At 40.4% G+C, this 25,928-nt stretch overlaps 2 protein-coding genes across 6 annotated transcripts; both read right to left on the reverse strand.

Annotated features, from left to right (window-relative positions):
* Positions 1-258: 258 nt before the first annotated feature.
* lrrcc1 (leucine rich repeat and coiled-coil centrosomal protein 1) lies at positions 259-15,909 on the reverse strand. Of its 5 annotated transcripts, none has more exons than XM_068340597.1 (18): positions 15,527-15,909; positions 13,881-14,086; positions 13,709-13,774; positions 13,464-13,631; positions 12,079-12,239; positions 11,595-11,785; positions 10,743-10,911; positions 9,527-9,675; positions 8,616-8,820; positions 8,232-8,371; positions 7,088-7,250; positions 5,633-5,818; positions 3,678-3,852; positions 3,060-3,223; positions 2,687-2,895; positions 1,939-2,076; positions 1,006-1,141; positions 259-469 (listed from the first exon to the last, which is right to left on the reverse strand). In XM_068340597.1, exons 1-18 carry the CDS (start codon positions 15,568-15,570, stop codon positions 359-361), a joined length of 2,781 nt encoding a protein of 926 aa, XP_068196698.1. In that variant the 5' UTR covers positions 15,571-15,909; the 3' UTR covers positions 259-358. The 5 variants fall into 5 exon arrangements, 4 of the variants coding, with proteins under 4 accessions (XP_068196698.1, XP_068196697.1, XP_068196700.1 ...); XM_068340596.1 differs by having other exon boundaries at positions 260-469; positions 11,586-11,785; XR_011038829.1 differs by having other exon boundaries at positions 330-469; positions 2,019-2,076; positions 11,586-11,785.
* A 1,866-nt stretch (positions 15,910-17,775) lies between these two features.
* On the reverse strand, positions 17,776-25,537 carry and2 (actinodin2). Its single transcript, XM_068341415.1, has 6 exons — positions 25,418-25,537; positions 24,829-24,915; positions 23,457-23,501; positions 19,822-19,985; positions 18,682-19,596; positions 17,776-18,500 (listed from the first exon to the last, which is right to left on the reverse strand). The coding sequence occupies exons 2-6, from the start codon at positions 24,893-24,895 to the stop codon at positions 18,102-18,104; spliced, it is 1,590 nt and encodes a 529-aa protein (XP_068197516.1). The 5' UTR covers positions 24,896-24,915; positions 25,418-25,537; the 3' UTR covers positions 17,776-18,101.
* Positions 25,538-25,928: the final 391 nt, after the last annotated feature.

Raw genomic sequence — 25,928 nt, forward strand, 5'->3', positions numbered from 1 at the left:
CATTCTGTGCTATTGAGATCTTTATACCAAGATTATCAACTCAATGAAAACTATTCTTAACATCTAAATTAATTTTTGAAATGTTTTTGTTTGGTTGACCTTGTACTGCTCAGTATGAAATGTGTGACATAATTATCTTCTGTTCTTTCTCACCCAAACATGCATTCACATTTGAATTTTTGGTAACGCATTTTTCTCACACATGATATAAAAAGACAAAAATATGCTCAAAGGAGAATTTATTGGTTAAATAGTCATATATTAAAATCATAAAAACAGAACATACTTAATATATTTATAAACTATACCCTACCATCAAATTATTACATCGCCATAATAACTAAAAATGTGACATGTGTCAAAAGTCACTTAGGAAACTAGTTAGATGGTTCATCTTCTCTTTCATGTTTATCTTGATAGTTTCTGTCTCTTTAAGGAGTTGACGCATCTCCTCTTCCACGTCAAATACCTGAAGTCACACACAGAAACACAGAATCCTCAACTGCATATTCAAACCTTTTAAGGGAGATACAGAACTTTGATAAAATACAAATAATCATACTATCAAGTCAAGAAAAGAGTTGAAACCACCATGTCAGTTTTACTCGTCATAGTATTAAATTGCTTATGTACATCACTAGATTTGTCCCACTCCCTTGACATTATCATTTCCAAATGCCTTGGATTCTAGCAATTAGAAAGGACAGCAAGAAGATAAGAATGTAATGTGTAACAATTTCAGTGACAAATGTTTCTCATTGCACATTACATATACTTAAACACTCAAGTGTCAGAATTAGGGTGAGCAACAGAAGTCCATTATCATTTTTAAGGGCAATGAAATAAACAAAAGCATCTACTCAAAAAACAAACAAACTTGGGGACTATTAATCTTCTTCTCTTTTACCTTCCATGCACTCTTACCACTCTTGGAAAAAAAGCTTTGGCTTTTGGCAAATTTTTCATAGACACACAGAGAGCACCTTTTACTCGTCAAAATTTTACCTTCTGATTGGCTTGTTGAATCTGTTCCTGCTTTTCATTTGTCAGTCGAAGCATGTCAGCTTGATGTGCAGTCTGAACAGACTCTAGCTGTCTGTGAAATGCATCATTCACACAGTGGAGCTTATTTACTGCGGCTCTGCAAGACAACAGATGAACCACAATATTGCACATTATACAGGAAAGCATTCAGAGGATGCGGTCAAAAAGTTACTGCCTTAGATACAATTGACATGTGCATTTTCTGAAAAGGGTGTTTCTAAAATTAAGCACCATCATAGCTTTACTAAGATTTAATGATACACATCACTCATCTGCTTTTGTTCCTGGGTCTTGATAGTCTTTGATTTGAAGGAAAATAACATATATCACCTTTTATTGACCGAGGACATAGGTATTGAAGGAATATCACTTTCATTGTCCAGGTCTTTATAAGTCTTTGTAAGCATTTTACCCTTTAACCATTAGCTGAACTTTAAGTTTGTTGTTCAAGTTTATTGCATAGGTTTATTGCTCAGGATACTTGAAGTAAAAATTGTCTGGACCTTTTAACGTTTAGGTTTAGAAGAACTTTAGGTGAACCCCTTGCGCAACATTTACCCTACACACACACACATGCATTGATGATTGTTGTATTGAAAAACGGCCCAGAGCTCTGACAATTGAAGTCCAAACATCATCTCACGAGTCATCTGCCTGCCCTGATTATTAAACGAACACACTGCATTTCGAAAAAAATCCGCTTCAGTATCACAATTTAACAAACAGAATGTGGGACTTGTGACATATGGATTTCAAGGGTAAAAACTCCATGTACGAAATATTCCATCATCACTTTATTTATTTGGGTTTGTATAAGCAGGATATTTGAATATTTTAGCCCCCCAAAAATAGAAGAGTAAGGACAGATTTTGCCTAATTTGATATTCATCATACTTGTGTGCTTCCGTTGCTTTATCTCTTTCTTGAAGCAGCAAACGTTCCTTAACATCAAAGTTCTCTTTCATTCGTTTCACCTGGCTCTCCAGCCGGGAGAGTAGGTCTGTCTTCTCCTGCCACTTCTTACTTGAAGCACTGATAAAAGCAATAGATATAGAGAAACAGAAAAACATTAACATATAATGGAAAAATTACTACCCCAAGTCAGATTTGTCAAATACCCAGTTAAATATTTTTGGTTAAACCATAAACAGTAAATCTACACAAAATTACACTTTCCCTTCTTTACACTTATTACTACTATTCAGTAATACAATGTGCCCTCGTTCCTCACGGTTAATGCATTCAAGGAACCACACGCGATTAACGAATTCCTTGATAGAGCGACAAACTATTTATCTTATTATTTACAGTAATTTAAACGTTTATGAACCCTCCTCATGCTGATATTAAACCACCTTCTATCTGTGTTATATTTTCCCACACTCTTATCGACCACTGAAAGCACTTTTGTGTCTCACATAAATCCGAGACTCACGGAACGGAGCGCACTTCCGGATACCGTCAGCCAATAGAATGAGCGTACGGTATCACGTGACTGCCTACCAAAAATCCGAGATGAGGTGAAGTCACGAGCGTTGATGCGCGAGGGCGCACCGTCACATGAAATTGCTGTTGTAAATTGCAATCATAATAATGCAGAAAATATTTACTGTGTGTTCATGTATTTGTGAAGGGCACTTACCTGTAAACTTGTTTCACCTCCTCAAGCTCTGCATCCTTGTCCTCCAGCTGCTGTTTCAGCTCCTCCTTGCGTAGACTTAGATGCTCCAGCTGCTCTCTCAGCTCCACCTGCTGAGCTGTTTTCTCCTCCTGCTGCTGTTGGAGCCTCTTCTGGGCCTGAGCACCCTCCTCACGCAGCCTGTGGATCTGAGCGTCACGTTCCTGCAAGGCCTTCAACAACAGGAGAGTGGAGAAAAGAGAGATAAAGAGAAGACCTACACATGTCAATATACATGCACAACTTCCAAAAATGCTTATGGTGAAATTGACTACTTTGGGTCTAGTATGGCTTTTAGAACAACACGCTGATCATGATAATGAAAGTATTCTACAACCTCTTTGAGTTTGCGGATTGTCTCTGTTTGGTCATCAATGATTTTGGCTTTGATTTTTAAGGCATCGCTGTCCCTCTCGTTTTGTTTCTTTTGAGTTTCCAGCTCAGTGCCCAACACCTCAATTCTGGCTTCCAATCGCCCACGATCCTGAGCCAGGGACACTCCTTAAATGGAGAAACATATCAAATTATACATTTTTTGTTACGCAGGTTAGCAGTCATTAATAACCTTAACTATTTTAATGTCTACTGTTAAATAGTATTATCAATTTATCATTTTTTAATGCTTTTTACAAAGCATTTAAAAAGTTGGAAGTCGTCTGTGTGTCTGATATGGGTTTCCCCATATAACCAGAAGATGGCAGACTTTACCTGATATAGAATATAGACAACAGAATTTACATCAAAGTATGAACCTAAGAGTTAACATCTCATTCATACTAAATGTACAGTACAAGAAAATCTCTAAAACAGTATGACTGAGTCACTTTGCTTGTCCTCACACTGGAGTGAGATGATCTACAGAAAAGACTTGTGTGAGATAAGGTGCATTATATGCTGAGAGGTTAATGTTTGTTTTGCACCAAAGGGATGACTCAACAGCTTCCTGAAATCCCACCTTGCTGAGCAAGCTCTTGGCCCCAGATCCTTCTTTCTGCCTTAAGACCATCTACCAAAGACTCCTGAGCTGTGAGCTGAGAAAACAGTTGTGCCTTTTCTTTTTTGAGCAACTCAAGCTGCAGACCAACATGCCGATCCTTCTGGACCTGTGCTTCCAAAGAGAGCAGACGGCCCTGGCAAAGACACAGGGAGAGACGATGTTGATGAACAGCCATCTGTCGTGCTAACATGTGAAAAAGCAGCAAGAAGCTCGCAGTATTCGTAACATCTCAAAAATGTGATTTTTCATTGACAATGACATAGGAGGGGCATGATCACAACCACAGCCATCCCTCCTAATGAGACCAGGCTTGCCCCAGAAAGCTTTCCAATTATCAACGAAGCCTACTGAGTTATTGGGGCACCACCTAGTCAGCCAGCGATTAAAAGATGACATGCGGCTTAACATCTCATTGCTAGTTAAATTTGGGAGAGGACCAGAGAAAACTACTTCATCAGCCAGAGTCTTTGCAAATGTGCACACTGACTCTATGTTAGCTTCTACGATCTCTGACTTTCTTAGGCGAGCATAATTTATTCCACAATGAATTACAATTTGTTTAAACCTCCGTTTAGTTTTACTTATTAATCTTAATTCTCACTCGATGTCGCCTGCTCTGGCCCCAGGCATGCAGCTAACTGTGGTCGCTGGCTGTCTTAAATTAACGTGTCTCACAATAGAAAAGCCAATGAGTGTGCTTCTCAGTCGATGTGCAACTGAGTGGGGCAAACTTGTTTGAGACACAGACGGAGGATGCTGGAATAGTATGAGGTTGGTGGAGTCCGGTAGACTTCTTCTGTCTACGTTTCCCTCTCACAGTTATCCAAAAATGCTGTTTCCCTGGCTGCTCGGGGGCCGCTGAGGGTGGGGGTCAGCAAGGGGGTCAGCTTGGACTAGCGCCAGCTAGGACTACTAGCTGCAAAGCTACACTAGGGCTGGTGCTAGCCGGGCCTACTAGCTGAGGCGCTAAGCTAGGGGGCTTTACAATTAAATCACTTCAAATAATTTTTGAAACAAATTTCAAAGTTTATTTTCTGAGACTCATCCGAGACATTGTGATCTGTAGTGAGAGCAGGGAACAGGTGGAGGAGAAGCTAGAGGTGGAGGTTTGTCCTGGAAAGGAGAGGAATGAAGGTTAGCCGCAGTAAGACAGAGTACATGTGTGTGAATGAGAGGGACCCAAGTGGAAGAGTGAGTTACTGGGAGATGAGATCAAGAAGGTGGAGGATTTTAAGTACTTAGGGTCAACAGTCCAGAGCAATGGAGAGTGTGGAAAAGAGGTGAAGAAGCGTGTACAGGCAGGATGGAACGGGTGGAGAAAAGTGTCAGGTGTGTTGTGTGATAAAAGAGTTTCAGCTAAAATGAAAGGAAATGTGTACAAAACTGTGGTGAGACCAGCGATGTTGTTTGGAGACAGAGCTGGAGGTAGCAGCTCTGCCTCCTGTCTTTTCCTCAGTGACACTGATAGAATAGAACCAGAATCCATCCTGGTTTTCTCTGGGAGTGACCAGGAAGGATAGGATCAGGAATGAGTAAATCAGAGGGACAGCGCATGTTAGAGGTTTTGGAGATAAAGTCAGAGAGTCCAGACTGAGATGGTTTGGACATGTCCAGAGGAGAGATAGTGAATATATTGGTAGGAGGATGCTGAGTTTTGAACTGCCAGGCAGGAGGCCTAGAGGAAGACCAAAGAGGAGGTTTATGGATGTAGTGAAAGAGGACATGAAGGTAGTTGGTGTGAGAGAAGAGGATGCAGAAGACAGGGTTAGATGGAGGCAACTGATTCACTGTGGAGACTCCTGAAGGGAAAAGCCAAAAGGAGAAGAAGACAAAGACATACATACTGTACATACATACATACACACACATATTCACCCATGCACACCCACACACAAGATCCTTTGGCCATGTACCTTCAGATCTGTGACAGCATCTCTCTTGGCTTTGATGAGTTCAGAGATGCGAGTTTTCTGTTCTTTGACCATGGCTGTGAGTTCCCGCACCAGAGAGCCCGATTTCTTCTCCCTCTGCTGAGACTGGGCAAGGGTCGCCTTAAGCCCCAACAGTTCTGAAGTCATGTGATCACAAGCATCCTTAACCTAGAGAAATAGAAAGGACCGGGAATGTAAATAAGACACTCAGGAGCTGAACACACTGAAGTTTGAGATATGTTCATCAGCTAACATAGCATGAGGGTGTGACAAATATGTATATAAAAAAACTATAGAAAAAATGAATAGCAAATATAATTCCCTACTTTGAATAGAAAATTAAGGAAATGGTAGAACTCAAGATCATTTTTTAAATCGATCCTTTTGATCATCAATCATTTATTCATGTCACCTTGGACACTAGCCTGGCTGCTTTCCAACAGGTTGTTAACTGCCACACAAGGAAGAACATGACGGTAGACCTACTGTACACCAATGTTAAAGTAGCATACAGTCACCGCCCTACCTCCACTGGGCAAGTCAGACCACAACCTGATGTGCGTCCAGCCCAAGTACACCCCCTGGTCCAAAGGCAGGCAGTCTCTACACGCACCATCAGGAGATGGACTCCTGAAGCAGAGGAGGCTCTCAGAGACTGCTAGAACACCACGGACTGGGACGTACTGCTGGGTGAACATGAGGACATCGATGGGATGACCGATTGTCTCATGGACTATCTCAACTTCTGTGCAGATGTTGTCGCCCCCAAGACAGTTCGGTGCTATCCAAATAACAATCCGTGGATAACACAGGACGTCAAGGATGTCCTCAACAGAAAGAAGTAGGCCTTCAGGACAAAGGGTAAAGAGGAGATGAAAGAAGCACAGACGGCGGCCACACGCTGCCTAAAGGAGGCCAAAGATTTACAGGAAGAATGTGGAACAGCAGCTGAGCACCAACAGCATGAGGGACGTCTGGGACGGTGTGAGAAACGTCACTGGACACAAAGCCAGGACCAGCACAGAGCCAACAACCTGAACGACTTCTTCAATAGGTTCAACCAGCCCCCCCCCCCCCGACCTTGGTATCACCCCTCCCTACCCCCTCCACAGCAGCAAAGTGGCCCCTCTCCACCCTCCCATCCCACCTCCCCCCACAGCTCCTGCCCGTCTGACACAGCCCCCCACCATCCCTTTTGTACAAAGGCTGAATAAAATCTCTAACATTACACGAAATGGATTCAAATCCAATCCTCTTTTATAACTTTCTTCCAGTGGTGATGAGATACTTGTCCACACAAGTGATTCAGTCCATCAACACTGACTTCAATTACAGATCAATCATTCCCTTTTTTACTGTTCATATAATACTTCATACAATTTAGAACAATGCAGTAATTCAAGGCCATCAGTTAGTAGTTGTTCATGTTAAGCAGACCTCAGAAAAACGGGCAGCCTCAATTGTTAGCGCCATGCGAAACTCGTCTTCAAGTGCAGCATACTGTTTCCCTCTCTCTTCTAGCTTTTCCTGCAGTGCCGCCTCCCTCATGGCGTGTTTCTGTTCCATTGAGGCTGTTTCTGTTCCATTTTCAAGTTGCTTTCTGCAAAATGAAGAAAAAGTATGATGAACTGACCAGCACACAAAGCTACAAGAGCTTTTAAAGGGTCCTGCTATGAAAAACATTCTTTCATGCCTTTATATGAAAAAATGTGTGTGTATACTGTGTGTAAATATATGTGTGTGTATAAAGTGTGCCCTCGTTCTTTGCAGTTAATGCGTTCCAGGAACCACACGTGATTAATGAATTCCGCGATGGAGCGACAAAGTATCTTATTATTTACGGTAATGTAAACGTTTATGACCCCCCCATACTGATATTAAACCACCTTCTATCTGTATTACCTTTTCCCACTCTTATCGACTGTTTAAAGCACTTTTGTGTCTCACGGAAGTCTGAGACTTCCGGAACGAAGCACACTTCCGGATGCCATCAGCCAATAGAACGGGCGTATAGTATCACCTGACTGCCTACCAAAAATCAGCAATGAAGTCAAGTCGCGAGCGCTGACGTGTGAATGCGAACACACATATATAAATATATATGTATACACACACATAAGACACGCACACAAAAACATACATATCTATACACAAAAAACACTACATACTACATACAAACCCTTTGCATCTTGCACTTTATTACAAACTATCATGAGAGGGAACACGTGTCTTGAACTTCAGATCGTGTGCTTCAGAGCTTTAAAAAAAAGTCTCCCTGTAGTATTTATGCTGATCATTCAACTAGAACTAGTCTTTTCAATGATAAAATCCACATTCTTTATGCAAACATGTTTTCAAACATTTATGTAAAATAATACGAGGCTTCAGCTGTGAAGGTTAATCATCCAGTGGACATCCTCTCAAATCACAGCATTGTTAGTGTGATATTTTCTGTTTTTGCTCAAATTATATAAATCACTTGAGATGCTCTGTAGGAACACAGGCTAAAAAAGCTGGAAATTGTCAGAAAATAGGCATTTATGAAGGAGCACATCACTCACAGGATGAAGTTCAGATGTACCTGTGCTCTTGGTCCTTGGTTGCCAGTAGTTCATGCAACTGCTGGACTTTGTCTTGGTGCCGACGCACCAAGGCTCTTTGGATGTCTAGCTCTCTCTTAAGAGATGTAGCTTTATTCTCAAGCTCTTGGTGACGCTTAATCTGAGGATGGGCGACAAACAATTTAAACAATTCTGAACAAATGACATCCGGTATTAGTTAACAGTAGCTAAGTACTAAAGAGCTTATTTCACAAGATGTTTGTCAGAACAGCTAAATGTTAACTTTAAACATCATTCATTCTAGCTGTATGTTAGGTGTGAGCACATATACGTGTCAAGGCAGTAGCTCCTGAGAAAAGTGATTTTTCTCATTAGTATGTGTTCTTATTTTCCATCTACTGAACCTCCTCATTCTTCTGATGAGCCCTGAGTGCTTCTCCCTGAGAGATGTTCTCCTCCAGTCTGTGCAGAGCAGCCATGTGCTGTTTTTCATTGCTTCGGGCATGCTCTAGCTGCTGGTTTAGGGATTGACACCTCAATTGCAGCTCATCAATACAAGTCTGTAGCTCAGCGCACCCTGATCGCTCCTTTAGCAGCAACTCTTTTAGTCTGGATTGGGAAAAGGGATAACGCTGTTATCAGTTAAATATACCACTGTTTACAAGTTTGTAAGGATCAAAAGAATCAACCATAGCAGCTGTCATTCGAAAGTGACAGCTATAGCTGATTCATGTAATGCTACTGAAATATGCTCATCACTTTTCCTGTAATTTCATTACGAATGTGTAGGTTCTAATTCAACCAGGTCATGGTTGTCCAAAGTTGTTTAAATCAGTTGTAACCAGCTACATGTGGACTGCAGAGGCCACATAATCTCATAAGGACAAGGGAAACTGATAGAAATATTTAATCATGGATAATTATAGCTACTGGAATTAGAAAATTAGGCATATGACTTGTGAAGGCTAGTAATATTTATTCTTCATAGCTTATTATAACAGAAAACTGCAGGCATACTTTAGGATTTATATTACTAGAGCAAAGAGCTTGCTTGATTTTATCCCCAGAGGCTACTCGGGAAATTATAATGAAGAATTTTAATGGTGGGCTGGATAATAATTGTTTGAAAATGAGACAGGTAGCAGGAGGCAAAAGATTAAGGTGGTAGAATTACAAAGTGAACAACAAAAATCTATTGAGTTCAATTATCTTTACATCATTATATATGCTTTACATCATTATATATGCTTTGGAGCTTTTACACCAATTCTTATGGAAGCTTGTGTGAATGTGTCCACCTATTTTTCCCTCCTACCTGTCAGTGGTGTGCAGGGCCATGCTCTGCTGGTCTTTTTCCTTACGGACTTTTGTCTGCAGGCTTTTCAGATCCTCTGTTAATTTCCTCACAGCCTGCTCTGCCTTCCAGCGCCTCTCCCTTTCCTGGTCGCGTTCTTCCACAATAGCCTGTGCCATACACATACAAAATTACATGCCAAATGATTTTTTCTTGTTCAGAAATAAAGCCAGTTTATTGTAAAAAACAAAACAAAACAGGCTTTATATAATATGCAATATTTACATAAATGAGGTGCAGAGTTAAATACTTCTGATAAAGTTATTACAGCTTTAACCCTGTCAAGAATTGAGTATGTTAATTTTATTGCATCATTTATTTTTGGTACAAATTTTTAAATTTACATACACCTGGTATCCTTATACCAGAAACAAAACACAAACTGGACGTGTCATAAAAGTGTAATAAAAAAGTATTTCTTTCTTTCAATGATTCGGATCTTTTCAACTACTGTAATCATGTGAAATAATTTAGAACAATATTAATTTTAATGCCTTATTCGTTTTTTTGGTACAAGGAGAATTTTAAAATTAACATTCACCAGGTCTGAGTTTGTACGCAAACTGTATGTCCAGGGCTCGAAATTAACTTTTTTTCTTGGTAGCACTGGTGCTCCCAAATTTAGAAGTTAGTAGCACCAGCAAAGACTTTAGGAGCACCTACCCAAAAGCAAAGCAGAGACGAAGCGAGAGACCGCTCCGTCCATCTCCCGTTCTGCGCGCCTCTCTCCCTCGCCCAGGAGAGCAGCCACAGCTGCGCTCTCATTGTTTTCTGGCAGGCACGCAGGAGCGAGGTCTCACAAAAAAAGGTGCACCAGATTTTTTTCCCTAGTCGCACCAGTGCTCTCAAACATATTTAATATTCGCACTGATAAAAATTTGGGCGTATATGCGACCAAAATGGTCACAATTTCGAGCCCTGTGTATGTCACATATTGCGAAACAAACAAAAATAACAACAAAAATGTAATTTCTTATCCCGAATGATCTCTGACGGTTAAGTACAAATCTTGAACTATTGTGTAGAGAATTAGACAACATAATAAAGATGTAACTTCATGGAAAATTTGGTGTAAACTCACAGAACATGACTATTCCACTCTAGTATAAGAACATAAACATTTCACATGTTATTTTATACAAATAGAAGCTGCCATTCAGTCAGCGGTGAATTATACCCTGTAAGTTTCCTCCTCTTCTGTGGATTTAGGTTTCATAACGCCTGAGGTCTTCACAGCTCTCGAAGGTGCCATTCTTGTTTTCTCTGTTGCATTTTTACTTCTGGCACCACAAGCCTTCCTTTTGGCTCCCACAGCTGACAGGGAACTCTTTTGAGTTTCCTGATCACTACAGAAAAAACAAATCGCAGGTATGCATCCATTTGGAGAATTCATTGCAAGTACCTCTTTAATGTCTGGCTCGATGAAGATCACAGTGAATGAACTGGATGTCTTTTAAATGGCAGGAAAAGTTTGAATAACCTTTGAGTTAAAATTAGTATTTAAATATCCCCTTGATTTTGATGAGGGCAGTGGGGAACTTAGTAAGTCAAATTAGTGAATACCACATGCCATCAGTGGCTGATGAAATAAAATGAATGGGTATAGACAATAGCACGGTCATCTATCACAGCAGTGAGATGACAGTCATGATTTCTAACAGACGAGGAAAGTTAAAAATGTGACTTGAAGGAAAGAAATTCCCACCCACTTCCACCTGAGAAATAAAAGTATATACTTCATGATCAAGGGACCTGAAGATGTCAAGCTGATGCAAAAGGAATAAAATTAAAATATCATTCCTCCATATTTTTGATTTTCAGACAGCAAATTTAGTAAATTACTACATTCTTGTGACAAACGGCTGATTGTATGAATGTGACTTTCATTGCACAAGAGGTGGTGGGAGTTACATAACAAAATCCGGAATGGTACCTAAATATAACCCTGATCGTAAAACAAATCATCTGTTTATTTTAGAATGTAAGCATGCTTTTATAGCAGAGATTTTTGGTAGTATACCTGTCTGACCTATGATCCTTGTTCTTCTTGTGTGACATCCGTGAAGGCACACTGTTTCGAAGTTTTGGGATCCTCGACTGCCTCCTGTTTTCCTTCCCGCTATCACACTCACTTTCTGATGTACGGTCTGTGTCCCTTTTAGCTTTCCGTAATGTCACGACAGAATGGATAGAGCTGCTGGATTTATAACCTGTAGGAGCCTGAGTAAATTTCACAGAAATATTAATAAAAATATGATCCAAAAGAACTATAAATGATGACATGTTTGGATAAATACAAACTCAGTGAGTCAAATATTGGTATATTTGACCACTTATTTTGGAAAATATGTAACACTTGTATGTAATTTTAATGTTAAGAATATGAAACATAGGTTAAAAAAGAGATGTTTTATAAAAATTTTGACAGTCTAGATACCACAAGTTATGTCTGAATTCAAAGGAAAGTAAGAAACACCACTATCTGTGATATTTCATTGATCAGAAATTACCACCTCATGACTCATATCCGAGGATAACAGAAAGTCCACATAGTCCTCCAGCCCAGGGATATCACAGGGATTCCCTTCTCCACCATGTGATGGATTTCCCAGCTTATCCAGCCCATCCAGAACAGAGACCTGAGGCAAAGACTGCATAACAATCTCCCTGTAACCTGCAGCAAGACAGAAGCGCCTATTAATAGACACCTAAATTTGTGATCTGGATAAACACAGGGGTTGTTTTGCACAGTATTACTCTATTTCTGAATGATTATTTATGTTATTCTCATATGCACTATTCATGGACCTTTCATTATGAGAACTTTACACCACAAATCAGAGTGCATGTGTACATGTTGGCAAAAAGGGTTGTAAGAAGGACTTGTCCTCAAGTTTGCATTCAATGATTTAAACACATCTTGGTCACAGCTGCTGATGTAAAATAAAGAAAAGAAAGCTCCTTATACTTTGTGAACAGTGGGAGGTCTAACATTTTAGACTTCAATTGATTTTCAAGATGTTTACATTCTACATTCAAACACCCCACATCCTCAGTGACTAGGAGATCCACTCTATGTGAATAAACGAAAGTAAATTTATCCAACCAAATTTATCCAAACCACATGAAGTAAATATGTCAACATAAACAGTGTTAGGACAAGCTTGGACCAAAAAAGTTTTCATATAGGGCGGTTGTATAACATATTATATATTAACTTATTGTCTATGTCATCTTACAAAATGTGTATTCAGACCCAGGTATTTTCAAAAATTAGAAATGCCAGAAATGTTCAGTACTGTACTGGAAAAACACTGCGCTTTTCTTCCAAAACATTTTTGTCTTTGAAAAATTAGACTGGATTCAGATTAACAATCTTGTGTGCAATTAAAATATGCCAAACCCTTGTGACTGAACGGGTTTTTTTTTCCTCCGGCAGCAGGCAGCAGCTCAGTCCATTAGGTCTTGGGCTAAGGACCGGAGGGGGGCCGGCTAAAGGCCTGTGTGGACCAAAAACATTTGGAGTATGAGCTGGCAGTGGAGAAGTGTCAGCTGACCCCGGGAGCAGTGCCGAGGTGCCCTTGATCAAGGCATCGTTTTCCCTCCAAACTGCTGACTGAGGCGCACCAGCTCAGAGTTGCCCGCTGCCCTACCGCCTAAAAGTATATATTGCATGCCTACAGGCCGTGTGTGTTTATTTCAGGGATCTGTACACACACATATATGCATTTCAAAAATATATAGGAAAACATGAGTGGAAAATTTGTTTTTGCCAAGAGGGATTAAAAAATACATTTCTTCTTCATTCTTTCATTTCATCTTACAGGCGGTGATACAGTTCAATTCTAAAAACCTACATTTAAAGGTCAAATTATTTGTTCAAGTGATGTTTTCATACCTGTCAGTCTACACACAGGGTTGTCGGTATCATCCTTGCTCAGAGTGACCTCTCTTAAATCTTGCAATCCCAGAAGGCACTTCAGGAGGTGATCAATACCATCAATGTGATTGCCTTGTAAAAAAATGTACTTCAACCTGTAGCCCATGCCATGAAGACATAATAAACCTATTGAACAACATTGACAAGTCAGTCACTTTTGTTTTCAGTTTTGTAGAAAAACTGTTAAATTGATATTAACTCACCAGTGACGTTGTTTATCTGATTGTAGGCCAAGTTTAACCTTGTTAGGTTGACAAGGCCAGTCAGACCTATGGTGACAATGGGGTGATTTTAAAAATGATAAAAGTTTCAGTGTGAACAGGTTGTAGAGTGTACAATTATTACATGAAGAGCCTTTATTGTCATAAAACTCACCTTCAACCTTGGTAATTAAATTACAGGATAAATTTAAAGTCCTAAGGTAAGTGAGGGAACTTAAACCCTCAATATTTGATATGTAGTTGGAAGAAAGGTCCAAGTGCTGAAGGTTCCAAGCTGAGGTCAGGCCCTCTATCCTTTGAATGTGATTGCAGTGCAGATTAAGTGATGTTATAGCAGGACTCAGGAGGACATCTAATAAACTGAGAGAAAGAAACAATGTGAAACAACAGACAGCAGATTTAAAGAGTGTCATTGTCAGACCCATTTACCCTGCAGGAAAATTGTTGTAGGATAAGAAGTAGTATTTTATTTTATATAAAGTAAAAATAAAGGGTAGACTGGCGGGCAGCTCTTTTGTTGGTGTGCCCCAAATAAGCAGCTTGTGAGGGGGACGGCGCCTTGCTCAAGGGCACCTTGGCAGTGCTCTGGAGGTAAGCTGACACCACCCACTGTCAGCTCACACTCTGGGTGTTTTTGGGAGGGAGCAGGAATCAAACTGCCGATCTTGGATAATTGGATGACCCACTCTACCGCCCGCTCTACCACTGAGCCACTGCCGCCCCTGAGGGGTCGGCAGTGGCAATCTTTATGAGAATTCATGAAGATTGTGAAAACATCAAAGAATGAGAAATCTCACATTTAAAAAAAAAAAATGAACACTGGATTTAAAATCCAATATGATTATCAAAATTATCAGGTCTTAAGTAACTGTTTCAAGTCTTAAACCATGCACTTAATGGCACAGAGTGATGTCTCACAAAGTTATAGGGTTGTGTGTCCTTCATATGAAGCAAGATCTACTTACTCATGACTGTTCACCACAAGTAAATTTAGCAACAAGTATTGAACTTTATATATGCATATAGTATTCATTCATTCATCTTCAACACCCACTTCTTTTGCTATTGTGGCGTTGCTGAAGCCTATACCACCTATTCCAGCGGACGTGGGGCGTGAGGCAGGGTACACTCCGCGTGCAACAGAGTGTTCCCCGAGGTATCACCGTGGAGCCACATGAAAACAGATAAAGAAGCATGCACACACTCACAGCTATGAGAAATTTGAGACTGGCCAATTCACCAGAGTGCGTGTTTTTGGAGGTGGGAGGAAGCCTGAGAACCTGAAGAGAACTCACGCAGATATTCATTCATTTTCTATACCTGCTTCTTCTACAGTCGCAGTGTGCTTGAGCCTATCACAGCCGACAGGAGGCATGACACAGGGTACACTCCGGCTGCAACGCCAGCGTACGATGGAGCCACACATACACACACATACAATTTCTATTTAAAAGCTGTAATCTGATCATTTATGACAATAATGTATTATTTATATTTAAAAAAAACATGTGGTGGCCTCATCAGGTTTTATGAAATACTGTATATGAACTACACACGCACTTACTTTACTTTTCTTTGCCACGCCATTACAAATCAGCGTACAACTAATGCAACTGTGACAATGCGTAACACCGACAAGAGCCACTCTGTTCTTATGACTACTTTTGACATTTAGAGTACATTTCGCAAATAATGTTGATGTGCTGAGACGTAGCTAATATTTCTAGTGAGTTTTGCTTCTACCCAAGTACACTGAAAACCGCTATAAAACTATAAATGATGAGCTGAACTAGAACTTACCATTTAATATTCCTGCCAATAAGGGTCAAGTCTTTATCTCCCATTGCGACATGCACCTGACGTTAAAGGTTCTCGAAATACTTATAGTGTAGGTTATTGTAGGTTATCCTGTGTGCAGGAATCCTACGACGTAATAAAACAAAGCAACCAGGCACTGCTTTCAGTGTGCAGAGGATTTGCTAGGAGTTAGCCACCTAACATCCTGTCAAAAGTTCGATAGCGACTGAGCCCCGAGGCAAAACTCTTTCCGAACAGCGTAACAAAGCACGGTTACAAAAGCTGGAACTGCAAATAAATGTAGCGTTATCTTCTCCGACAGGTTTTTAACATTTGTGGGTTCACTAAAACTTGCTGCTCCTCGATCGAATTGAACTGGCCGCTCCGTGATGTATTTGTTCCGGTTTACATGAGTCGTTCAAATAACATCCGGGTGACGTCGTCGACCATCCAATCCCGAAACGTGCTCTTCACGCTTAAACGCTAAAATATAAACTAGCGTGAACCCGTGGAAATTCCACGATAAAACTATATCAGCGTTCATACCAAACATATGAAAACAAATGTATTGGTATTCTAAACCAAGCACACCCAACGTAGTCAAAAATCAACGTGATGACGTAACGATGTGTTGGCAAATCATGGACTGCGCTGGGAGGGCAATGCGAAGCCACAGATCACATGTCACATTCCAGACATGTTGATGATCAATTTATGAAAAAAAAAGGCTGTTTATTTTCTGTTGATGTCTGCATTTTACATAAAACCACTGCAGATGATGTATTATCACACTACAGCTGTCCTGGCATCATTAACGATTATTGAGCAAATGAAGGCTGGTCTGTGAAAATATGGTCTTAGATGAAACCGGTCCGTGGCGCAAAAAAGGTTGGGGACCGCTGGTTCTGATGATTCTTCAGCACTAGCAGGGGTATACACGAGTTTTTCTCTTGTTCTCGAAATTGTAAAAATGCTTTATCTGTACCGGATACTAGTCTGAAAAGATTATCCGGTTCAACCCTAGTAAATACACTGTACTTCACAGCCAGAAAATGAATTTGCTACCAATCTCAGTAAAAGCTATATGATACTCACTGTACTCACTGTGCTGTGTGTAGTGCGACGGAGAAGTTAATTTCCCTGACGGAACCTCCTTAAGGAATCAATAAAGTTCTACTCTACTCTATATATAATGCCGGCTAACACACTGAACCAACATTGTGTGTCCTGTTTATATTGTGCAGCTTGCACAACATAATCTTAGACTACCACAAAGTCAGTTCTCCCAATATTTATTGGCAGGAGTTGGAATCCTCTTTCGTGAATTAGTCTAGTTGGCAGCAGGGTTTTGTTTGTGTTTTTTTTGTTTTTTGATTTGTGTGCTGACCCTTTAAAATACACAGAATTCTATGAATGTTTAATTAGTGATCATTGGTGTGATGACAGCCGTGTGGGGACAGAACATAAGTTATCACTGCAGTTTCTATGACTTTTTGTGTTCAAGTTTGGGACCTTCATTTAGAGCAGTGGTTCTTAACCTTGTTGGAGGTACCGAACCCTGCCGGTTTCATATGCTCACTCACCGAACCCTCCTTCAGTAAATTTTTTAATTTTTTTTTTTCAAATTTAAGACATAAGTACAGTATTTTCCACACTATAAGGTGGCGCACCTTCAATGGATGGCCTATTTTTTTTAAAAAATTTCATACACAGGGCACACTGGATTATAAAACATACCCGAGAACTCATCTTCAATGAATGGTCTATTTTAAAACTTTTTTCATTTATAAAGCACATTGGATTATAAGAAATTGAGAAAATTAAAGAACTTTAGGTGCGCCTTATAGTGCGGAAAATATTGTGTATGTTTTACTGGTGTATTTAATGAATTGTACACAGTGATTCGTTTATGTTCGGCAAAAACACCCGACATATCGGGTGTTTTGTCTTGACCTCCATCTCCACCGAACCCCTGAGACCGACTCACCGAACCCCTAGGGTTCGATCGAACCCAGGTTAAGAACCACTGATTTAGTGTATAAGATATTCTTAGATGCATGCTACATACAGTACTTCCAGATGAAAAGTTACTTCAATAATTTTGGAAGTTAAATTGTTGCAGACAAAACATGCTTGGGCGACTTTGTGAGGTTTTCTGATTATGTTCCCTGCCATACATGTCTAATTGTGAAATATCAAAATATGTTTTTCAAATCTGTTTTATTTAGAACTATATAAAAACCACACAAAGATTTAGAGTGAAAACCAAGAAGAAAACAATATTAAATACACTTAAGGTTACTCGAATGGAAACACAGAATGTACAAAAGAGAGAAATTCTTGCCCACTGACAAATTCAAACTACCCTTACTCTATCGCAGATCTATACCTAGAGTTTTTTCTACAAACAGACATACATGAAATGTTTAGCCCACATGTTTCACATAATGTCTTTGTTGCTTACTTCAGATTATCACAGAATTTAAGCGCTATATGCTTTTAAATTTATAGTTTGTTAAAGACTTCATGGATTTTGTGGAAGCTGATTTCCATGAAGTCCGTAAAGTTGTTGTTTTTCCTACTTCTGCTGGGTCATGATGCCCCTGAGGAAGTCTTCAAAGCGTGGGACAGTGGCGTCTTTAGCGGGCTCATCAGCAGCCTTCTCTTCAGCAGCAGCTGGCTCATCAGACACTATGGTGGACTCAGCACGACGCAGGCGGCAGTTGTAGTCATATTCAGGATCACAATCTGGATTGGGCAGGATTATGCCATCCTTGATGTGCTTTGGGGCCTCAATACCAGAGGGCGAAGCAAACTTGCCACAGTCGGGGTCATATGGATGGCAGAAGGGCTTGGCTGGAGCCTTGATAGCCCTGACTTCATGGCCAGCCTTCACAGGGATGCAGTCTTTGTCATAGTGCACATAGCAGTCGTAGCCCTCCTTGGTCTTGCCGGGGACACCAATTTTGTAGCGGACCTGCTTCATTGATTGATTTGTTTTTTCAAAACAGATGCAAATTGAAAACATTATGCAAAGGCATTTGATTTTAATAAACTATATGAAAAGGAGTAAAAGGTTAATGTAAAAAGCAAGATTACATTAGATTAGTCAAAACATTGAATTACTTATTCCTAGTATCAGGACTTCAGATTCAGACCTGGTGCTCTGGGATCTGTGGAGCAGGCTTGCGCAGGGCAGCAGCAGCTGCCAGTATGCAGTATGGGTCATACCGAGGGTCGCAGGACAGAGGAGCAGCAGGAGGTAGAGGCTCATCTTTGGGTGCATAATGCATCACAGGCTTGGTGAGGCCGGACAACTTAGTGGCTGTAAGGGGGTTGCAGCCAGCATCAAAAAGAGGATTACAGCGTTGCTCTTTTGGCGCCTCCTGTGCAGAGAGAGGACTAGGAGCAGCATCTTTGGCCACACACAAAGGATCAACTGCTGTGTCACAGGTGGGGTAAAGCAGGTGGTAGAAACCAGTGGGAGCCTTGTGGACCAGGGGAGGCATGCAGTAGGGGTTCTTGGGGTCACAGTTGAGAGCAGCATAGGATGGGGCAGGGCCAGGAGCTGGGCGGTAGCCATATGCTGCCCTCAGGTGATACTGCAGGCATTCCACATCTTCAGGGTTGCAGATCCTCATCAGTTCGGTCCGCTGCTCAGCACTCAGGAAGGGCTCAAGGACAGGGGCAAAGTGGTAGAAGCCAGTGGGGCTCTTCATTGGTAAGGGTAAGATGGGGGTGAGAATAGGTGCTGGTACCTTCGCTGGAGCTGGAGCAGGAACTGGAGCTGAAGCTGGCTCTGGGGCAGCAGCATTGGGTGCCAGAGGGAAGATACAGTAGGGGTCAAGGTAAGGGTTGCACAGCCTGACGGCAGCAGACTTAATAGAGGCGGGCATCACTACTGCAGCCTGTGGTTTGCTAGTGGATTCAGCGATGCACTCTGGATCATCCGAATTGGCACAGGCCTTGTAGATTTCACTGAGGTGCTTCAGGTAGTGGTTGAAAGTTGGACCCTCTTCCGACCTGTGCTTGTTTTGCAGGTAGGCCATGTACAAACGATCTAGATCCTCAACCTAATAAATGAATAGAGAAGGGGAAAAAATGAAATTGTTTCAATTCCGGCAAAATGGCATGCAACAGACAAGCTAAACATAAAACTATTCAAATTTAAACAAAGCTCTTAGTAGGGTTGTCAGTTTCACACAAATCCTCTATGACACTGTGTCTGTTTTCAGCTGATTATCTTGTTTTACAATCCTGACTTGAGAACATGTATAATTGATGTGAAACAAACGTACTCCTTCCTGGTTGTGAGTGTCCATGAAGTACTTGTACCATCCCCAGAAGTCTGGCAGGCGTTTGAACTGGGGCACTGCAACAAAGGGGGCGTTTCTTCTGTTGCGAATTAGCTTTGTCAAGCCCAACATGGCCTCAGCTTTCACATCATCAGACTCTGCAGGCACTGAAATGGGATGAGACAAGGTTAAATGATGGGTCGTGGAGCCAAAATCTGCATAAAATCTGTTGATCTGAATGGATTTTAGGTTGTAGAGTATAAATTATGACTTCTGTGCTTGAGATGTTTTATTTATTTTATGTTACTATTGTGATATTTTACAAAAAAAACATATAACATCTTTCAATCATTAAATATTTCCATTGTTATTACATGACAAATTCTCCATTTCTAGAAATATGTTTTCTTCGATTTAAAGGTCCCATATTATACTCTTTTCAATTAATTTCACACAGCTGTCAGATATCCAACTACACTGTATTTGACATTTTTTGCCCGAAACTGGTCTGTGGTCCTTTATATCCATTCATTTTCTGCCGCTGTATCCGCCGTGGCGGGTCACGGGGAGCTGGAGCCTATCCCAGCTGGCATAGGGCGTGAGGCGGGGGACACTCCGGACACGACGCCAGTGCACCGCTGAGCCACACACAAAGACGGACAACCATGCACACACACACTCACTCCTACGGGCAATTTGGGACCGGCCGATCAACCTGAAGCGCATGCTTTTGGAGGTAGGAGGAAGCCGGAGAACCGGGAGAGAACCCACTCAGACACGGGGAGAGCATTGCAGACTCCGCACAGAGCGGGACTTGAACCCGGAACTGCCGTGTTGTGAGGCGACAACGCTACCCACTGAGCCACCGTGCCTCCCCGTTCTTTATATCTTCTAGTGAAAATTGAAGAAATGAGTTCTCTGTCAAAATACTCTGTCTGTACTGGCCATTACATGTTAATGAGCTCCCTCTGTCAAAGCCCTCTACACGCACCCCCTTGATGTCATGCATGTGCACTTATATGCATTAGCTTCACTGCTTATACTTGTAGTAACTTTGTTACTATGTATTTCTGTCTTATTTTCCCCTTTTTTTTCACTCTTACTTCTCATTATGTAAATGTTAATTGTTCTGCAGTAATCACGGAGCTACTTTCTCAGTCAGCCGAATATCAGACAGTGGTCTTTTGATTTGATGAATGACTGGTAAACATCGTGGAGGATTTGTGGAGAAAAACCACAAGTGCTTGTGTGTGTGTGTGTGTTTGCTATGACGATGAGGATATGCCGCACGCTGACACTCAAACAAATATAGACAGGTTACGCAAACATGGACTGAAGCGGAGCTAACTCTTTAGCCAAATACAAGCTGGTCATAGGCAACTGTAAATAATATAAAAATGTGTGTGAGTGTGTGTGTGTGTGTGTGTGTGTGTGTGTGTGTGTGTGTGTGTGTGTGTGTGTGTGTGTGTGTGTGTGTGCGTGTGTTTTCTATGACTCTGAGGATAGACGTATGCAGATACACAAACAACACAGGCACTCTACACATACACAGACCAAATCAAAGCTAACCAAATACAAGCTGACTTCAACAACAACTGTGAAAATTTCATCGTGTAGCTCTCAGCCAGGACATTACCACACACTGCTACCTTAGCCTGAACATGAACTACACCTCGGGGATCAACACACTCTTGTTCGGGGAGAGTGGGGTGTTCTCACGCTTGGGATATGTCAATCACTCCTGTTAACTAATTTCCCTGATGGAACCTCCTAAAGGGATGAATAAAGTCCTACTATACTCTACTCTCTCAATCACTCTTGTTGTACGTCACAATGAGTGCTGCTCTGAAACAAATTGTTTTTTTCGACACTTGGACAATTTTCTGTTGCAGTTGATGTAGGGCCATTTGTTTCACAGATTCTAGGAGTTGTAAGGTTAGTGAAGACCACTATGCATATGTACAGAGCTGAAAAAATGTCCATAATAGGACCCCTTTAATTTCATGTCAGTAGAAGTAATTTGCTATCTTATTGTCGTCTTCATACTAACTTACCTTGAATGGCTACTTGCTCTAGCTTCATAATTAGTATCCACATTATGGGATTTTCCAGTAAAAGGATGGCTGTAACTTTAGCAGCTATATTTGCTCGGGAAAATATATATCCATGCTTGTAGAAGCATTTTTTTATGCTGCGGTTTTGCAGTTTGAAGTGAATGATATTGATGATTCCTGCTTTTACCAAGCACCAAAATAACACTGGTTGAAGTGCTCTGGTATTTAGACTTCGGTACCGCACATTCACAATTGAACTGACAGGGCATTATTAGCAAGCATCTAAGTTCAAATGTTCCTAATTATGTGAAGATAAGCAAACTGAGGAAAAATTTATGAGATATACATGTTTAGAGCCCCAACTAAATAGGAATATCTGTGAAATTTCTTTTCTCCTTTGGTTTTTGAGGAGATGTTGATAGACCATAACTTCTATCAAATCTGTATGGACAGGTAGATGTACAGACAGAAAGGTAGGGGTAGCGTTAAAATGACATCTGAGATTATGGCTTTTCTAAAATATTTATTGGTCTGGGGGTGTATTGTCAGTAATACAGACTCAACTGAATGATCATACAAATATCAGATTATTACTTCAAGCAGCAAGTGTGTCACTGGTATCCTCTCACTTCACCTTGAGACATTGTCACTGCATACATGACTGCATTGCTAGCCTAAAGGCTACAATGTGGATTACAACTATTACATAACGTAGATAATTTGGAGCATATCACAGATCCGATGAAATTGTAAAAAATAATAGAGATGAGAGAAAGATATGTTTAAAAATCTGTCTACTCCTATTTCACTGCCATGAACAGTTCCTTGGATTTATCAAAAAGTATTTTATGCTCAAATTTCCATCACACAATTAATCACTGAGTCAGGCAGACTGGAATAGCATACTCAACTAAACAAGACGTCTGCTCAAGTGTTTTCTATGCTAATGAGATTGTCAGGAGCATTCTGGGTACATTGCTAACAAAATGACTTCTTCAAAACTGGCCATACAGATATGTATGTGATTGGTATTGATTTTTTAAAATGCTACTTATGTTAAGAAAGTAAATAAAGCCAAAAACATCAAACCATTCCTTTGTATGTGATTATGTCCATGATATTCTTTGGTGCTGTTAATACTAGAGCTCCACAAAAACAACTTCACATGATGTAAAGTTATGCAATTACATAATCTATGCCATTATGCCATTTTGACAACAATAAGTGTCTGGGACACCAACCTAAACCATCCATAATAATATTGGCAATAAATTTCACCATCAATTATTTTGCTTGAATTACTTTAATAGTAATAGTTTATTTTAATAAATGCTACTATAAAATAAATGTAAAAGAAAGTGTATATTTCAAACAATGTTTCCCAGATTTAATTAAATATCTGCGCAATATAAAAATTTCCAAAAATAATTTTATGTTTAATATTATATAAGAGAAAAGGCAGGTAGTTGAGTGGTCCTTTATAAATGGCTGTGATTTAAGTTTTAAAAGTTTGTTCCCCAATTAATTAAAACCTCGGTGAATTGTAAGCCAATATGTCCCCCATGCCACGTCTCCCGTCCTCACCGTACTCCTGCCTGAGCTGCTCCACTGGAACCGTCTCCAGAAACTCTGTAAAAACAAGCAGCAGCCACATTAGTAGCAGGAGAAACATCAGATGATCAGGACCAGATGTTGAGCTTTCCCTCAACATCAGGGAAAATGCTGGTGTACTAATAATCCCCTGGGTGAAACACTGCAGGCACTAGAGCTCTGGCGCCCTGGTATAGGCATTATCCTGCTGATTAAACACTCCTTTTCCTCCCGTAGAACCTGACACAGCCCCATATACTTTCAGTTTGACTTTGAACCTGAATGGTGGAGTTTGTACAACTCTTGGAGGCCTCTTTAACCTGTAAAACTACAAAGTATGGCCCCTCACAAAAACCAATTACCAAAACACAGTATAAGTGAACTGAAGGGGGATAAGGTAAGAGTGGGGGATGGCTGTCTACATTCATTTCACCACATGTGAGGTGTCTTCTGCTCCATCAGGGGTTTTCTTCAGCTGTATACAACTATGAGAAAACAGCCAAGTCAGCTGAAGGTATTAATGCTCATCAACATGTCATTTGCCAGTGTTGGAGGTATATGGGTAATTGTGTGTGTGTGTGTGTGTGTGTGTGTGTGTGTGTGTGTGTGTGTGTGTGTGTGTGTGTGTGTGTGTGTGTGTGTGTGTGTGTGTGTATATATATATGGTGTATTAAGAACCTCATTAAGTGAACTGTATACTGTGCTTTAGTGCAGTACTTGACTGAATATACCTTCATACAGTTCTTCATACCTCTTTCCTTCCATGCTTGCCAGTTCTTCATGCCTCTGGCAAGCATGGAAGGAAAGTTATTACGGTAAATTTACCAGAAATAAAATAAAACATATATTTCTGCCTAAAACCTTTTTTAAATATTGCTGTCCTTTTCAACAGGTTCCTGTTATTGATTAGACATTGTGCAATTCTTTGGACTTTTGAAATGAAAGGCACGATCTGGAAGAAGGAATGAAGCAGACAGTGTTTTTTTAAGGGGAAGAAAGTAAGAAATGTTTGAAGCCACTGCTCAATGAAATGTTTCTTCATCTCACTGCCCTAAATATCACCATTGTAGATAAATACTAAGAGCACTTTTTTCTGACTTTTTTTAATTACTGTATTATAAAGCACATTATTAAAATTCAGCGTTATAAACCCTTCAAGTGTTATTTCAGAATATTTGTGAAGTACAAAGTCCTTCTCTGGTAAATAAGTATGAAAACATATCCTGCGTGGGAGAGCTGCATCTCTGCATGAGCATTTATCAAACAAGTGAAAGAGGAACATCACTTTATTTAGCAGTGGATTTCTAACAACTAGATGGCTATCTTTTAAAGATGTGAACATTTTTAAAAAAAAGTCAAACCTCACCTGGTAATAATACAACAGCGAACAGAAACCCTGTGTGGATCAGGAATGGTTTTCCAACACGTGCCATCTTTTTGTTGAATGCACTACCTGAGGTAAAATAGAAAAATATTCACTCATGGTGTTGAATATTTGAGGAAAATTAAAACATCTGGCAGTGACAATAATGCATTGCCATGAAACTAGGCTTGGGTTAATGACTGATGTGCCTTGTTTTTGTGTAAAGCTTTTCAGCGAGCTGCAAGATATACTAAACTGAGGACAATTTCCCTTGAACAAATGAAGAGCTTCTATTTCACTGGATCATGCCAAGATAATGGGAAAGATTGGGGACATGTTGTAATCGACTATTTAAGAGATTACTGGTAAAAATGAAACTATCATGATATAAAATTAAATGAAACGGTCAAATAGATGAAGGCCTGAGTTGTGAAGCTCTATTGTTTCACAAACGACTGTTGAATTAAAATTGTTGTGATCAAAAGGAAAGACTCGGTTTGACAATGAATAAGAATTGATTTTGCAGGCAGTTGCTCTGACCGACCTAAAACTAATCAACTTTGGCACATGCATCATCCATATCAGCACTTACCTGCTGAATTGCTGAAGTTGGGGCTTCCTTTAATCTGGTAGCAGTCTCTTCAGGGGGGTGGGCTCGCTGCACTGTGTTGTATGGCTTATAGGAACCCTTTAGGTCTCTTCTGTTTTGTATGGGATGGAAAGGAAGGGAAACATTTTAAGGAGCCCACTTGATCATTAAAAACATAAAGCATGTCATGCGGCTCCAGCGTGCTGGTAGGTGCTCCAGGATTGGCTCCAGCACTTCCATCCATCCATTCAACCAATAAGGCGTCCTGTAATTAGGAGGGGGTTTAAAGAATGACTGCTCTCAGTGTAGTAACAGTAGCAGGGCGCTGCTACTGCTGGGCTTCTTCTCTCAAAAGTTGGGAATTTGTTATTCACATACAAGATGGCAATGATTTGGAAATTTGATATTTAAACAGTTCATTTGGTGTCACCTATAAGCTGAAACTTCCGTCATAGGAGACAAGATTACCAAAGAAATGCCTGCAGCTGTCACAGAAATGACTCTCATAAAACTT

Source organism: Antennarius striatus, chromosome 18 (assembly GCF_040054535.1).
Source record: "Antennarius striatus isolate MH-2024 chromosome 18, ASM4005453v1, whole genome shotgun sequence".
NCBI lineage: Eukaryota > Metazoa > Chordata > Actinopteri > Lophiiformes > Antennariidae > Antennarius > Antennarius striatus.